At 38.9% G+C, this 17,860-nt stretch overlaps 2 protein-coding genes across 13 annotated transcripts in view; one reads left to right on the top strand and one right to left on the bottom strand.

The window, feature by feature from the left end:
• Window positions 1-14,976, bottom strand: part of LOC115217488 (GATOR complex protein WDR59) — a 150,926-nt gene extending 135,950 nt beyond the window's left edge. For 7 of the 12 annotated variants that reach the window (XR_004999976.1, XR_003882171.2, XM_036504592.1 and 4 more), the window contains exons 1-7: window positions 14,755-14,976; window positions 10,902-10,951; window positions 10,677-10,809; window positions 9,079-9,170; window positions 3,001-3,081; window positions 2,148-2,185; window positions 366-454 (exon numbers count right to left, since the gene is read on the bottom strand). Coding sequence is in view for 10 of the 12 variants with exons in the window: in XM_036504592.1 (XP_036360485.1) it covers window positions 366-454; window positions 2,148-2,185; window positions 3,001-3,081; window positions 9,079-9,170; window positions 10,677-10,809; window positions 10,902-10,951; window positions 14,755-14,808 (537 nt within the window). In the remaining 2 variants the exon portion in view is untranslated. The remainder of the gene's footprint in view (window positions 1-365; window positions 455-2,147; window positions 2,186-3,000; window positions 3,082-9,078; window positions 9,171-10,676; window positions 10,810-10,901; window positions 10,952-14,754) is intronic. The other 5 variants (XM_036504606.1, XM_036504621.1, XM_036504596.1 and 2 more) reach the window with 1 other exon arrangement.
• Window positions 14,977-15,149: 173 nt separating this feature from the next.
• LOC115217479 (ATP-dependent RNA helicase DDX1) lies at window positions 15,150-17,541 on the top strand. Its single transcript, XM_029787190.2, has one exon. The coding sequence runs from the start codon at window positions 15,251-15,253 to the stop codon at window positions 17,444-17,446; it is 2,196 nt and encodes a 731-aa protein (XP_029643050.1). The 5' UTR covers window positions 15,150-15,250; the 3' UTR covers window positions 17,447-17,541.
• The last annotated feature ends 319 nt before the right edge of the window (window positions 17,542-17,860 follow it).

Genomic DNA, 17,860 nt, shown 5'->3' with positions numbered 1-17,860 from the left:
TTATAACATGAATGGTGATTTCAAGTGGAACTGAATTCTCTGATTAGTATTCCAAAGACTATTCAGTCACTTGCATCTAGATGTATTGTTTCTGGTATAAATTAATATTACTAAGAAATATTACTAGTCCCCTGCACATTGGAAAAAAAAAATTGCCAGTATACCACATCAGATAGTTAGAAGCACTGTTCAATCTAATTGTATTTTTTAACCAATAGACATTATAAATAGATATTATACTCAAACTTTCCAGTTCAGGATGGAGCTGTTAAGGATTTGATATCAAGTTACAATTTTACAGTTAGATGTGGAAATTGGTACAAGAGAATGTCAAGATCTAATGGAAAATATTTTATAAAACCTACCCTTGGATCCCAAATTCTGACATCCCCTTCATGTGTTGTAGCAAATGTGTTGTTGGTAACTTTGTTCCATTGAACTTGAGAGGCACCAGCTTAAGGAAAAGACAAAAGAAAAGGCAGCATTTGTAAAAATATCCTCCTTTCTCATGTGATTTGGTCATCAAATGATAAAACATCTTGTGAAAAATGGCACAATAATCTTATGTATAATCAATTACAAGTAACACACAGACAAGACGACCTATATTTCATAACAGCACAATAGATGTAATACAATTGTCATAATGACAAAGTAGACATAACAACAGAGCAGACATTATATAGAAGACACTACAACACAGCAGACTACGACACAATATGCACTGCAACAGAATAGATGTTATAAATTACAGCACAACAGACATTAGTAGATATAGTAACACAACAATCATCACAACACACAGGTCTAACATATAATTCATAGTACTATATATATATAGATATAAATATATGTAGGTACCGGGTTGAGTCAGGGTTAACCACAGTAAATAAGGTACTCAATACATAGCAGAGTAAATTAATTTATTTTATAGAAGGAGCTTCTACAGGACTAGAACTGTTTCATTCAAAAGAAATCATCAGGAAGCGCAGGAGCTTCCTGATGATTTCTTTTGAATGAAACAGTTCTAGTCCTGTAGAAGCTCCTTCTATAAAATAAATAGATATAAATATATACGAATACGGTAATACATCACCCATGTATATATCATCATCATCATCGTTTAACGTTTGCTTTCCATGCTGGCATGGGTTGGACAGTTTGACTGAGGGCTGGCAAGCCAGAAGGCTGCACCAGACTCCAATCTGATCTGGCAGTGTTTCTACAGCTGGATGCCTTTCCTAATGCCAACCACCCCAAGAGTGTAGTGGGTGCTTTTTACGTGCCACTGCCATGAGGGTCAGTCAGGTGGTACTGGCATCGACCATGCTTAAATGGTGCTTTTTACACGCCACCGGCATGGAGGTCAGGCAGGCAGCACTGGCAACGATCACACTCAAATGGTGCTTTTTATGTGCCACTGGCATGGGACCAGTCAGCCGGTACTGGCATCAACCATGCTCGAATGGTGCTTTTTACATGCCACCAACATGGGAACCAGTCAGACAGAACTGGCATGGACCACATTTGAATGGGGGTTTCCATGTGCCACCAGCATGGGTATCAATCAGGCAGTACTGTCATCGGCTACAACAATGACTTCATTTGACTCAACAGGTCTTCACAAGCGCAGCTTATTGCCCAATGATTGAAGAGTACTCTTAAATGGTCCGGTTATGCTGCATTGGCATAGGCCACAGTTATGGTCTCACTCGGCTTGCCGGGTCTTCTCATGCACAGCATATCTCCAAAGAGGCATTTTCACTGTGGTTTGGTATGAGGGAAAAACTTTTGCTGATGGTGAAAAGTCAGTTCAAAGCATCTCCTATGGACTTGTAGGTGCATTTCTAGCATAATCGCTGCTTTGAACTGACTCAGTTATTTTCAATACCTTTTGCTGAAAGTGAGAATATTTCTCCATGGCAAACTGCAGTGAAAATGCCTCTTTACAGGTCAAACATATTTGAATTGACCTCAAATTTGTTCATATATATATATATATATATATATATATATATGTCTTTATCATTTTTATGTCAGTTTTTATATGTTTGCATGGGTTGTCTAAACATAGCAGAACATAAGGAAATATTTGTAAACTAGTGGTTCACATGACACTGTTGTTGTCAACTACAGTATATACTCACCAACTGTTTGAAATGATCCCGTAGGTTTCTTTGGTTCTCTGAAAAATAACAAAGCCAGCATTGAATATATAGAGCAATTTTGTGAGTGTATTTGCTATATTAATACCAGTGGCAACAAACTTGCAACAACAAACGAATACATAACATGGGTAATTCCACTTAATTACATAGTTTCTTATGCAAATAACTGAATTCACATAGTAGGAGACAGATTCTACATTTTAATATAGTCATTAGTAAGCTATTATGACTGTTACACATGTGAATTACATAACAGAACAAGAATAAAATGTTTTTATTTTAATTACAGAATATTTTGTGTATACATTATTTACTTATGTTCCTCCTAGTCTAAGATATTCTTTTTATTGGTATGCATCAATGTGACAATCAACTGACTTATTCTTTCTAAGGTTTTACAGTTCCATTTGGTATCCTTCAAGTACCAGAGCTTAAGTCAGAGTTATAATACATCCTAACAATGATTTTCATGCATTTTGAATATCTTAATGATAACAAATACAACCATGCAGATTAAGTAAAATTTAATTGGCTCAATCAAAGGATAATGTAGCTGATAATAAAAACCATAAAACAGGTTTTGATTCCCTAGTTGAGTCAAAACTGTGTTTTTACAAAATTTACTTGCAATAAAAGCAGAACAGCTTGAATTGAAGATTCTCTCTAGATATTTCACAGCATTAATTATATTCCTTGATTGAATTATGGTGCACTGAAAATAATGCAGCTGATTACAATGATGATGATGATGGTGATGATGATGATACAATATTACTGATATCATGGAAATATCACTAAATATTGTTTTATTCAATAAAATACAAGGACTGACCTGATATCCCAGAGAAAAGTGTAGGAATCAACAGAGCAAGAAGCCAGGATGTTGACATCAAATGGTGACCAATCTAAATCACTAAAGAAATACACACAAAATGAATATTATATATATATATATATATATATATATATATATATATATATATATATATATATATATACATATATATATACACACACATATATATCAAACAAAAAGCAAATACAAATAATAAAAAACAACAAAAGTACAAGGAATGTTACAAAACAGAAATGAATGATAGAAGACTTAGGTTTTCCCTTACATTAGAGGGTTCCTCACTTCCTTTAAAATGAATGTAAACAATGAATGTAAACAAAGTTAGTACAATTCTTGTACAAAATCAACCACAACCAGAGCAGCAGCAGCAACAACAACAACACCAATTGACCAGTGCGGTTCTTGCAGAACTGCAACAATCGATCTGTGCTTTAAGAGGGGAAGTAGCAGGAATAAAAGCAACCATTCAGGTTGGACTCCACAATGAGGGGTCTTATCGGAATGCTCTGCTAAAGAACCTCCCTGTACCTGTACCTCTTGTCGCATCTAAGACCGCGGATTCTGCTACCCATGAAGTCATTGCCATTGGGGTGCCTGAAGACATGGCTGATCTTCAGGCATTTGCTGCCAACTCAGCCAAAGACCTAGGCTGCGTTCCCCCAACGGGTGCTATCCGCCTTGGACAACCTGGCCCAAAACCTAGGCTCATCAAGCTGTCTTTTTCGGACCACACTGAGGCAACCTCTTACCATCTGGCCTCAGTTAAAGCTGGGCGTGAAAATCGGACCACCTTCCGAACACGCCCAGGCTTACCGTCCGATCTACGTCCGAAGCTACGTGTAGCGGCTTCCCTGAATAGGAACTCAGCTCTACAGGAAAGCTTCAGTCTTCGGGAAGATGGACAAATCTGGAGATTTGTCAAGACTGATGAAACGTGGAAGAGAGATACCAGCTGGTCTGAGTGCTCTCTACCCACAATAACTAAAAAGACTACAGCAACTCAGGGAAACTAAGCCAGGACAATCTGCCATCCTCCACACACCATCATAAACTGCGAGCAGGGTACAAATTGTTGTCCTTAAATGCTCGCAGTTTATGCAACAAAATACATTTGTTCAACGCCTACGTCAGAAGTGTTGACCCTGACTTCATCACTGTCACGGAAACATGGGCGCATTCCTTACTCTGTGATGGGGTTTTCAACATCACGGGGTACAACCTCTTCCGTAAGGACCGCACTAACCGCCGTGGTGGTGGTGTGATGGTCTACGTTCGTTCAAATTTTTTGGTAATTCCTTGTGCCGATTTGAACGAATCACAAGAAGAAGTTTTTTTCTGTGACGTACGTATGACCATGTCAACACTCCTGCTTGGCGTTGTTTATCGTCCCCCAAATTACCATCAGGACACACAGCTTTGCAACATCCTCCGAGCTGCAGCCAGGAAAACAGCCACTTATGTGTTTATTGCAGGCGATTTCAATCATCCTGAGATTGATTGGGAAACCTTCCGTTGGCCACAGAGTGCAAACGATTTTGTTGAGCTTGTGCTGGACTCAAACTGGTCACAAGTAGTCACCTCTCCAACAAGAGGCGACAACACCTTGGACCTGCTCTTCACCACAACTCCTGAAGCGGTTATCAATTGCACTACGGAGGAACCTCTAGGTGACTCTGATCATGCTATGATCATCGCCAATCTGGCTCTTGCGGGCAACAAACACCTGAACCATCTCCAATCTGCTTCCTTCGATTGGAAGAGAGCAGATTGGAACCTGTACCACACTGAACTACAGCACCCAAACTGGCGTGAATTCTACAACTCTGGAGATGTGAATACTATACTCCAGAGTATCCTGGACTCAATATGGGCAGCATGTGCAGCATCAGTGCCATGTAAACAAAAAAAGAAGAACCGCCCCAAAAGGGCAATTTGGGAAACTTCAGCGGTCCGACTTGCCAGGAAGGAACGTCGGACTGCTGAACAGGAATACAAGTTGCATAAATCAGACACCAACAGGAAGAAGCGGAATAAATCCTCCAACCATCTCAAGCAAGTGACAAAAAATGCAGTGCTTGAATTTGAACAGTGCATAGCAGCCAATCCTGACAGCAAGGTTTTCTGGAAATATGTGCATTCAAAGCAGAGACCTCACTCTCCAGTGGGCCCTCTTCGCAACCCTCACACGAACCAGATCACTGACGACCCCAAGGAATGCGCAGAACTCATTGCCGAGTGCTATGCAAACATATTCACTGTCGAAAGTCAAAATGTACCATCTTCACCATCACTAACAGCAAACTCCATAACAACTATGGAATTTACACCTGCAATGCTGCGACGTCACCTTCAAAATAAGCGCAACTATGCCTCCCCTGGTCTCGATGGAGTTACATACCTGCTTCTCAAACATGGCAGGCACTTCCTTTTACACCAGCTTTCTATTTTCTTCCAGTACTGTCTCAACAATGGTGCTACTCCGGAGCAGTGGAAAACTGCCAGTGTCATTCCTCTGTTCAAAAAGGGTGACCGCACATCACCTGTCAACTATTGCCCAGTCAATCTCACTAGCTGTATTGCAAAACTGATGGAATCGTGTGTCAGAGAAACACTCTGGAACTTCTGGAGCTCTCACAGTCTCATCCGACCCTCACAATATGGATTTGTCCCTAACTCCAGCTGCAGTGACCAGCTTGTCGAGTTCCTTGAGGACATTACTCAGATCACTGACAGTGGCTCATGGGTGGATGTTGTCTACCTTGACTTTGCTAAGGCTTTCAACTCTGTGCCACACAAAAGGCTTATGGTGAAACTCTCTGCAATGGGTGTGGGGGATGACCTTTTTAACTGGTTGAAATCCTTCATCCTCAGCCGAAAGGAGGTAGTCACAGTTCTAGGACAGCACTCTACACCATATGAGATGTCATCGGGTGTGCCACAGGGATCTGTCCTTGGTCCCCTCCTGTTTGTGGCATACATTAATGACATAGATGCCAATTTAAAGAATGCCACAGTATTGAAATATGCAGACGACATCAAGCTGTACCTTGAAATCAAGAGGACTGATCCTGATGTCTACAACTCTTTCCTGCAATCAGACCTAGACACAATGCAGCAATGGATCACAGACTGGCAACTGAAACTGGCTGTGGACAAGTGTACCACCATGCATTTTGGGAGAAAAAACCCTGCGTCCACATACTCCCTTCACAACACTGATATCAAGAAATCCTCTTGTGAGCGTGACCTAGGCATCACTGTCAGCAGTGATTTGCGTTGGACAAAGCATATCTCTAAAATTGTCAAGAAGGCCGAGGGTGTCTTGGCATCACTCAGCAAGACTTTTGTTAGCCGCTCTCCAGCCATCTATTTAAAACTGTATACAGCTATGGTACGACCACACTTGGAATTCGCATCATCAGTTTGGAATCCCTATCTTGCTCAGAACATTGACCTCCTGGAATCTGTCCAGAGACGTGCAACCATACGCATACCCTCCATCAGACACCTACCATATTCTGAGCGCCTTGTTTCCCTGGGCATGGATTCACTGAAGCTCCGGCGTCTGGCGACAGACTTGGTAAACACCCACAAGGTTATCAACCACCTCACCAACAACAACACTGAACACCTTTTTGATCTCCATGTGTCTAACACACATGGACATGCCTACAAAGTCAGAAAACAGCACAGCTCCCATGACTTTCGGAAACATTTTTTCACGCTCAGGGTTGCTGAAGCGTGGAATAAACTGCCTGCATCAGTTGTTGACTGCCATGACACTGCATCCTTTAAGGCCCTCATGCTTCCCGAAATCCGTTGAAACTACACCTGATTATATATACACTTTAGATGAGTTGTAGTGCACCTGAGCACTGTACACAATTATTATTATTATTATTATTATTGTGATATCATGCATTTCAAGACCAGTGCAGTACCTTGTCATACAGGAAGTTAATCCTCCTCTCATCATCATTTAATGTCCATTTTTCATGATGATGTAAATGAAGAATTATTGAAATGATCGTATATTTTTGAATAGTGTATCCCACAATAAAGATAAAGTGACTATTGCTCAAAACATTGACCTTTACATTCAAACAATATTCTTGGTCACATACATTGGTTGAAGTAGGACTAACTTGGATCAATGATGTCCAGTGGTGATAACAACAGAAGCAGCTTGAAATATATCCTGTCTTTGATCCAAATACTGAAGAGAAAAAAAATGTGTGTGCCTCCATTTTTAGATTAGGTACACTGTATTCCTGCATATTATAAGAGGCATTTAAAATGGCTACTATTAGGAAGGGGATCCAGCTACCTCTAAAAATCCTATTCAACTTAAGCTAGTATAAGAAAACAGACATGAAAGCAAAGGTGATGATTATTCATATCACCTAATAAATACTTCACTGACTGGAGACTGATTAGAGCAATAGTTCACTTTCAAATGTTGATAGTTAAAGAATGATTTATTGTGCTCAAAAGTTTTGCAATATTTTGGTAACTTATTAGCTTTATTTGACAAGTTATAACAGAAAACAGCACAGCTCCCATGACCTTAGGAAACATTTTTGCATGTTAAGAGTTGCTGAAGTATGGAATAAACTGCCGGCACCAGTTGTTAGTTGTCGGAGCATTGCATCCTTCAAAACTTCCATGCTTCCTGAGATTCGCCAACGCTACACCTGATTTTGTCCCCTCCATGCACACACAAGCATGTATCTGACTCATACACTGTTCACTTTCCAGACAAGTTGTGGTGCACCTGAGCACTGTATACAATAATTTCATTATTATTATTATTATATCAGTTCTTGTCCTTCAAGGTGAAGAGTTCCTTCATTGAAGCTTTCAGGTCCTCTTGGTTGATGAAGTGTTGTGAGCATAGGAAGTGAGCCACATATTGGAACAAGTAATAATCCAAGGGAATTAGGTCTGGACAATATGCTGGGTGTGCCATCAGTTCTATTCCCTCAAGTCTTTGGCGTTTGAGCATTATGAGGTCTTGCATTCTCTTGCTGTAGAAGAGCTTGGTTTTTGTTAACCAATGCGGGGTATTTTTGCCACACAATGACATACATCTATTCCAGCTGTTTGGAGTACTGGTTGGCATTGATGGTTCAACCATCTGGAACAAACTCACAGTGAATTATCCCCTCATAATTCCACCAGACGTAGAACATCTCTTTGAAATGCCCATGTTTGGTAACAGGTTCCAGAAGCTGGCCTTTGCTTAACCACTACTTATGCATGTTAAGATTGTGGAAAAACATCTTCCTCAAATTATTACTTGTTCTTATCCATGGTTCACTTCCTGCTCTCACAACACTTTATCAACAAAGAGAGGGTGGAAGCTTCAGTGAAAGAGTTCTTCACCTCAAAGGACAAGAACTGGTATGAACATAGAATTAAAGAACTGATAGAAAGGTGACTTCAAACGGTGCAACATGGTGGCTTCTGCTTTGAATGCTAGGTTGCTTTTGTTATAACTTGATGAGTAAAGTAAATAATTTATAGGTGTAGGAGTGGGTGTGGTAAGTAGCTTGCTTACTAACCACATGGTTCCAGGTTCAGTCCCACTGCGTGACACCTTGGGCAAGTGTCTTCTACTATAGCCTCGGGCCAACCAAAGCCTTGTGAGTGGATTTGGTAGACGGAAACTGAAAGAAACCCATCGTATATATATATATATATGTATGTGTGTGTATATGCTTGTGTGTCTGTGTTTGTCCCCCCCAACATCGCTTGACAACCGATGCTGGTGTGTTTACGTCCCCGTAACTTAGCGGTTCAGCAAAAGAGACTGATAGAATAAGTACTAGGCTTCCAAAGAATAAGTCCTATGGTTGATTTGCTCAACTAATGTCGGTGCTCCAGCATGGCCACAGTCAAAATGACTGAAAGAGTTAAAAGAATAAGTAACCAAAATCCTGCAAAACTTTTGACTCAACACAATGGTAATATTTCAAAAAGAAATGAAGATACGGGAGAAAAAGAAACAAGAGAGAATGTTTACAAGATTTAGAAATGATATATGAATCTCACCTTACAACACGGGAATGAGCTTTTATGGAACATATTGGTTTGCTGCTATTGCTACCATCTTGCCAGTGATAGACATCCAGTTTCTGACCACACTATTAAGATAGAAAACAGTTTGTTACATGACTGTAAAATCAATTATTAGAATTATCTGATTTGGCAGTTATGGATCATAATAATGCTCCTTGCATTCAATATGTTAACACTAACTTAATTATATACACACATACAACTGTGTGGTTAAGAGGTTTGCTTCCCAACAATGTGGTTTCAGGTTCACCCTCCAAGAAGAACCCATTGACCAAGACAATCCACAGCCATTGTACTGGCCTCTAAATAAACATACAACTGTTTTAAAAAACATCAAATAATGGCACTTTCACTCTGTGTCTACTACTTAAGCCCCAGACAGAACAAAGCTGTGAGTGAATTTGGTAAACAGAAACTGAAAGAAGCCCCTATATGTATGTGTGTTGTCTCGTGGCCTTGCCATCACACAATATTTGTAAATAGGTAGTATTGTCATACAAACAATGTTCTTTGGTTCTAATCTTCCATGAAAAACATGTCCAGCCATGAGAAAATATTACCTTGCTTGGAAGCAAGTGAAGGTTGGTGACAGGAAGGGCAACCAACCATAGAAAATCTGATTCAATGAATTCTGTCTGATCTACGCAAGCATGGAAAAGTGGACATCAACCCTGTCACACTATGTTCCCACTACAGCAGGAATACTTTAATTGTTGCCTTTTCTGTCAGATTCTTGATCAAATGGAAATTGTAGTTATGATACCCGTGCTGGTGGCATGTAAAAAGCACCATCCGAACGTGGCCGATGCCAGCGCTGCCTGACTCACAACTCACGTTTCATTTAAAAAAAAAAAATTTCAGAGTTGTCTCCCCTGCAGTTTGCCTAAGATGTTACTTGCGCTCATCATTAAGGTGTGACTACAAACTCAATGTAAAATAAGCACTTTCTACACCCACAACCCACCCTAAAATTAAGGGTACACATAATTTATTGTACCCAGTTGCAAATTTTTCCTTACCCACATTTATTAGGTAGAAAAAAAAGCACAACAATGTAATATGACTTAATTGTTCAATGAGTTTTTTTCTGTTTATTATATTTGTTTTATATTTAATGAAGTATTAAAAACTAATACATTGAGTTATAATAGATTATCTACTCATATAACAGTCGTGCAATACCAAAAATACTATTTGCAAAACAATTTAGATTTCAACAAAATCAAGATACATATAAAAAACACCATTTGAGCGTGGCTGTTGCCAGTACCGCCTGACTGGCCCTCGTGCCAGTGGCACGTAAAAGCACCCACTACACTCTCGGAGTGGTTGGTGTTAGGAAGGGCATCCAGCTGTAGAAACTCTGCCAGATCTAAATTGGAGCCTGGTGAAGCTATCTGGTTACTCAGTCATCAGTCAAATCGTCCAACCCATGCTAGCATGGAAAGCGGACATTAAACAATGATGATGGTGCTGATGATGATATAGTATAGACTTTCAAAACAGTTAAAATTTCTTGGTTTACTACATCAAATATGCTAGCTTGCACTCTAATTTATAAGTTCACTTACAGCTACAGCAAACTTTTCAGCTGCAACAGCATGTGGATTCCACTGGACACAACTGATGTCATATTTGCTGTTCCGGTCAATTTTTCGAACATGATCATGATTTTCAAGACTCATCAACGTTAAAGCTCTTTTCCTGTATTTAAAAGAAAAAAAAAAAGATATTCAGAAAGATAAAACTACAATTTGAACTGGAAATAGAGATAGCCAAGATGAAAATATTCTTACCCTCCAAGAAGAACCCATTGACCAAGACAGTCCACAGCCATTGTACTGGCCTGTAAATAAACATACAAGTGTTTAAAAAAAAACATCAAATAATTTTAATGGGTTTGTTATTATACTTACTACTAAATGAATATATCATGGAGATAGAGTATAGTAGTATACCCATATGATCAAAAGTGACAGTATTGTAAAAGAAATAATCTGAAACTGGTATTTATTAAATATATTGACATAACATACATTCTATATATTTGATACAGAGTTGTTACAACACAGCATGTATTGCCAGGCTAGGTTCTGATCATGAGTAATGAACAAGGTGGAAATGCAGTGGAAAGGAAATACCAGTATGGAAAGGGGTAAGGTGAAAGGTATAGGAAGGGCTTAGGAAAGAGAATAGATCAGAAAATAGTGGGATGATGTGCAAGGTGATGAGTAGCAGAGAGGGAGAGATATAGGGATATATGAGTGTCTAAAGTCAGTGGGGAATGATAATAAATATGGGAGAGCATTGAGAATAATAGCAAATAAGAGAAGTGTTAAGAATGGCAGGGAGAGAACAGTGGCTGAAGATATAGCAAGAGGTGCTAGAAATAATGTGGCAGGGATGATAATGAGGAAAGGAAGTGGTTCCAGGAGGAGGGAGTGAGGGAGGTAACCAGAAGAGAAGGGGATGTAATATATGCCTATTCTGTTCTTGTAGTGATGGACAGGTCTTTTGGGTACAATACAACACCAATTACTTCACTTCCCTGTCATCCTCTACATAACGCTCAGCATCTGGAGAACTGCCTTCAATACTTCATCCCATGTCTTCCTGGGTCTCCCTCTTTCACAAGTTCCCTCCACTTTAATCAACTGAAACTTCTTTCTGCAACTGTACCCATCCACACACATCACACAGCCAAACTAATACAGTCTTCTTTCTTGCACACTACATCTGATTCCTCTTATGCCTATCTTTTCTCTCAATACATTAGCACTTTGCTGTTCATGCAAATGACATTGTGCATCCAACGGAGCATACTAGCCTCGTTCCTCTGTATACAGGGTCCACATCTCATTACCATGTAGCATCACTGTATGTATACAAGCATCATATAAGCTACCTTTCACTTTGGTGGTGGTGGACTTTTTGCTGCCAACATCAGTAATAACTCTCTGAACTTTATTCTTATTCTAGCAACTATACTTTCAGAACATCCTCCTCTACTGCTAATTAGATTATCTAGGCAACAGAAACTATTTACTACTTTCGAGGGCATTTGAGAGAATCAATTTCTCATGTATCCTTGGTCTTTATGGCATCTGAGCACCTTCTACATACAAACACGATTTTCTGTGCTTTCACTGCCTTCATGTGTCCATAGCTTGCACTTAGTACACCATATGGAATTCCTGTCTACACCTTTCCTGCATATTGAGCATTTACCTGATATGGTTAGAGTCCTATCCGTTTTCCTGCTAACTAGAACTTTGGTCTTTGCTAAGTTTACTTTAAAGCCTTACAATTCCAGGTTTTGCTTCCACACCTGGAATTTATTTTCTAACTCATCATCTTTTAACGTCCGCTTTCCATGCTAGCATGGGTTGGATGATTTGACTGAGGACTGGCGAACCAGATGGCTGCACCAGACTCCAATCTGATCTGGCAGAGTTTCTACAGCTGGATGCCCTTCCTAACACCAACCACTCCGAGAGTATAGCGGGTGCTTTTACGTGCCACTGGCACGAGGGCCAGTCAGGTGGTACTGGCAACAGCCATGGTCAAATGGTGTTTTTTATGTGCCACCAGCACAGGAAGCAGTCCAGCGGCACTGTTACAGATTCGTCTGTGAAAAGTGAGATCATCACTATATAGTAGTTTTCAGGTCAGCCAGTCTTCAGTTGTTCTGTTATGACCTCTAAGACAATGATGGATAGGAGGGGACTGAGAACTGAATCCTGAATTCGTTGTTGCATGCATAGCTAACTCTCACCTTACTGACAGCACTCCTGTAAATATAGCTTTATGGCTTTCATAAGCTACCTGTCCACTCCAAGCTTCCTCAGAAACCATCATATCACAGGATGAGGGACTCTGTCAAGAGTTTCTCCAGTTCAACAATCTATATATACATATATATATATAGAATGATAGATAGAGGCATAACTGTATATGTAAGAAGCATGCTTCCCAATCATGTAGTCTTAGTCCCACTGGGCAACACCTTGGGCAGGTGGCTGAGCACCTCACAGACATGCATACCTTTAATGTAGTTTTTAGGGGGATTCAGTATGACAAGGCTGTCCTTTGAACTACAGGTACTACTCATTAGTACTACTCATTTTTGCTAGCTGGGGGGACTGGAACAACATGAAATAAAGTATCTTGCTCAAGGACACAACACTGGGGATTGAACTCATGACCTTATGATTGTTAGCTGAATGCCCTAACCACTGAACCATACACCGTTCACTATAACCTTGGGTCAACAAAAGCCTTGTGAGCAGATTCGGTAGATGGAAACCAAGAGAAGCCAACTGTGTGTGAGTAGCTTTGTCTTGACATCATGTGATGATTGTAAATGAGCATCACTGTGATACAAGCTATGTTGTTTGTTTCCAGTCTTTACTGAAGAATGTGTCAGGGCATGGGGAAATACTGCCTTATTTGGAAATAGGTGCGGGTTGGTGATAGGAAGGGCATCATGCTGTAGAAAATCTGCTTCGACAAATTCTGACTGAGCCATGCAAGTATGGAAATAGAGATATTAAACGATAATGATAATGATTATATATATAAATTTATATATATATACACACACACACATACATACATATATATATATATACATCATCATTATATATGTACATATATATATATATACATACACATATATATAAATATATATATACATACATACATATATCAGATTAGTGGTGAAGGGTTTTATATCAAATGGATCTTAACATCAGTTCAGTAAAAGAAAATTGTATGAAACAAACGTTAACTGTTTTCAAACAGTTTATTCAAAACCTTAAATAATGTTGTCATCTACATTATTACTAAGTACAAATGCCAAGTTATGCCAAATGTATCCCCTGTGAATTGATGGGGGTCACAGAAGCAGACATAGTTCAGCACCACACAAGCAACAAAGGTCATGGCATTAGCCATACTGGCTTATTATATTAACAACAATGTAATATGATAATTAATTACACTTGTAATTAGTTGTTACATGTCTAACAGATATAGATTGGGGAGTCTTGCCGTCGTATCTTTCAGGTAACCCGAACTATTGACATATTTCTCCTCATGTAACGACAGTGAAATGTAAATACCAGACGTTAGTGAGTAATTGATGTTGCATAGCCTCAACCCAGTCACGATGAAATATACATATGATGAAAAGCCAGGGAGCCTTTATTATCCTATCATTTTAAAAGTATAATGTATCAGAACTATACCTAACTTATCTTTCTATTTTGAAAGTCAAGGGGGAGTGATTTGAGAGAGCCTTGGCTGCTATTTCTAGCAACAGTACAGCCGTTCCCTCTTTGATTCGTATTAGTGCGGGCAGTAATAAGAGCATAAATGGTGTTAACTAGTTTCTTTAACAAATAAACACAAGATAAAACATTTGTTATATTGCAACTGTACTGATTTTACATGAATGTACTTCAAATAAACCTTCCGAGTTGAACATACATTTTGATGTACACAGACATTATCCTATCGATGTAAACATACATAAATACGTGCTATCTAAACGTGAATATGTATAAATATTTAAAAGATGATGTGGATGGAAGATAAATGATACTGCAGACAAAATAGTAAACGAAATATTTCATGTTTTTAACAAACCTGAAGATCTTTAAGATCTTTCACATTTTGTTCAATACTCCACCTGATAGACATAGTTGCCCTCCAACTTTATCAACAACAACAATTTAACATTACTAAGTCTCCGATTATTACACGACGTGTCATTCCAGTAAAGCCAATTCCTTCATATTATACATTGTGAAGAACATAACGCTTTCATGTTTGGGATAACGTTAGTAATTGGTATAATAATAGGGCACTGAATTGATGCCAAAGGTCATTTCTCTTATGATTTTAAATAAAAATAAGTTAAACATTCTAAAATAAAACTATATAAAAATAGAAGTAGGTGTTATATCGAGAAGAGACTCTAATAGTTTCGTTCAGAAAAATATTTCGGTAAGTATGTGAGAATATATTCTGTGCGTGACTAATGTGCACGTAGAATTTTTATCGGCTTCCTGTTCAGACATTGTGGTTTGCCGGAGTCGTGTGAACGTTATCATTGTAGTTGATACATTGATATTATTGCATCATGACTGCTTTCGAAGAGATGGGAGTAATGCCTGAATTAGGCAAGGCTGTTGAAGAGATGGACTGGATGTTACCGACAGACGTGCAATCTGAAGCCATCCCAATGATTCTTGGAGGAGGAGATGTGCTGATGGCGGCTGAGACTGGAAGCGGCAAGACTGGAGCCTTCTGTTTACCCATCATACAGATTGTCCACGAGTCTTTGAAAGATCAAGCTGAAGGTAAAGGTAAAGGCAAAACTATAGTAAAGACTGGTGATGTATCAAAAAATTGGAAAATGAACGTCTTCGACCGGAGCGATGCCATGGCTATTGACCCCGAGGGTCATTTATGTCAGGCTAGAGACCCCTCTGGCTGGCACGGGGTTCGCTCCAACAAAGCTGTTTTGGGCAAGAGTGGACGTTATTTTTATGAAGCTACTGTAACAGACGAGGGCCTCTGTCGTGTGGGTTGGTCGACAAACAAAGCTACCCTTGATCTTGGTACTGATAAAAATGGATTCGGGTTTGGTGGAACCGGCAAGAAGTCTTATAACAGACAGTTTGATTCATATGGGGAATCTTTTGGTATTAACGATGTTATTGGGTGTTACTTAGATCTGGAGAAAGGACTGATTAAATGGTCAAAAAATGGGATTGATCTTGGTAAAGCTTATGATATTCCAGGTCCATTAAGAAATGAGAAATTCTTTGCAGCTCTTGTTTTGAAAAATGCAGAAATGGATATAAATTTTGGTGAAAATGCTTTTAAATATCCACCAGATAAAAGTTGGACCTCTTTGTTTAAAGCACCGAAAGATTCTATTTTTGTTTCCAAGATAGAGTCTGGTGGAAATACCCACAAACCTGCACCTAATGCACCCCAAGCTATCATTATTGAGCCTTCAAGGGAATTAGCTGAACAAACTTTTTCCCAAATTTGTAAGTTCAAAATACATTTAGCAGAGCCTAACATCCGAGAACTTTTAATTATTGGAGGTGTTAGTTCAAAAGAACAGTGTGATAAGTTGGAGCAAGGAATTGATATTGTCGTAGGAACGCCAGGTCGTATGGACGACTTGATTTCAACTGGGAAGCTAGCTTTACATCAAGTGCGTTTCTTTGTGCTTGATGAAGCTGATGGTCTGCTCTCTCAAGGCTATGGAGATTTAATCAACCGTCTGCATCAACAGATTCCTAAAGTAACTAATGATGGAAATCGTTTACAAATGGTCGTCTGTTCTGCTACTTTGCATTCATTTGATGTGAAGAAAATGGCCGAGAGAATCATGTATTTCCCCACCTGGATTGATTTAAAGGGTCAAGATTCTGTCCCCGAGACTGTGCACCATGTTGTGTGTGAGGTTGATCCAACTGTTGATACTCAGTGGAAAACTCTGAAACACCATGTTCAAACTGATGGTGTTCATTATAAAGATAATCACGGCAATCTGTTTTCTCCTGAGATGATGTCTGAAGCTGTGAAAATCCTCAAAGGAGAATACACCATAAATGCCATTGATGAGCATAATATAGATCATGGACTGATTTTCTGCCGAACAAAGTTGGATTGTGATAACATGGAGAAATACTTAATGGAACGGGGAAGAGGTAAATATTCCTGTGTTTGTCTTCACAGTGATCGAAAACCTCCTGAACGTAAGGCTAATCTACAAAAATTTAAAGACAGAAAGGTTCGATTTCTCATTTGTACCGATGTAGCAGCTCGAGGTATTGATGTAACTGGTCTGCCTTTTGTCATCAATGTTACTCTACCTGATGAAAAACAGAACTACATTCACCGTATTGGTCGTGTTGGTCGTGCTGAAAGGATGGGTTTGGCTGTTTCACTGGTTGCAGTGAAAAAGGAGAAAGTCTGGTACCATTCCAACTGTTCATCTCGTGGTAAAGGATGCTATAACACCAATTTGACTGACAGGGGGGGCTGTTGTATTTGGTATGATGAACCTAAACTGTTGAATGATATTCAAGAACATTTGGACATCACAATTGATAAAGTGCAACCTGACATGAAAATTCCAATCTTTGAATTTGATGGTAAAGTCACTTATGGACAGAAGCGCAAAAATACAGGGTCAATGTACAAAGGCCATGTTGCTCAGTTGGCTCCAACAGTTTCTGAATTGGCAATATTGGAGAAACGAGCACAGACCTCTTTTATTGACTTGAAATATAACAGGAAATTTGCAAGTCGATAAATGAAGAATTTCTAGAGAAAGAAGTGGCAACGTGCATTTTGTTCAACTACTGAAAAGAAACTGAAATGATAACCAAATAACTAAATAAGCATTTCAAAATTAATCTTTTATGTTTTAGCTTTCTCACAATTTTGTTTTCATATAAATGATGTGAGCTTTATTTGACATTTTTTAAATCTTTTTTGACTTTTTATTTCCACCTTGACCAGTGGAATAACTCTGAAAAAACTTTGTATTTTGAAATTGTCTTGAAGAAAAGAAAAAAAAAAGAAATTGCTTTCTTTTTTTAATTATAAATAAAATGGCTTGTAAAATTTCATTGGTTGTTCTGTTGTTTTGAAATCTAACAGTGAAGTTTTTAGAACATTATACTTTAAAGATATAAGGATGTTTTAGTATCCATGTTTGAGTTAC

The sequence above is a fragment of the Octopus sinensis genome, linkage group LG1, assembly GCF_006345805.1.
Source record: "Octopus sinensis linkage group LG1, ASM634580v1, whole genome shotgun sequence".
Classification (NCBI taxonomy): domain Eukaryota; kingdom Metazoa; phylum Mollusca; class Cephalopoda; order Octopoda; family Octopodidae; genus Octopus; species Octopus sinensis.
Note: the sequence above shows the minus strand (reverse complement) of the source record. Positions and strands in the feature narration are given on the sequence as shown.

Coding starts and splice junctions, on each gene's coding strand:
- LOC115217479 (XM_029787190.2), top strand. CDS start 15,251: ATGACTGCTTTCGAAGAGATGGGAGTAATGCCTGAATTAGGCAAGGCT.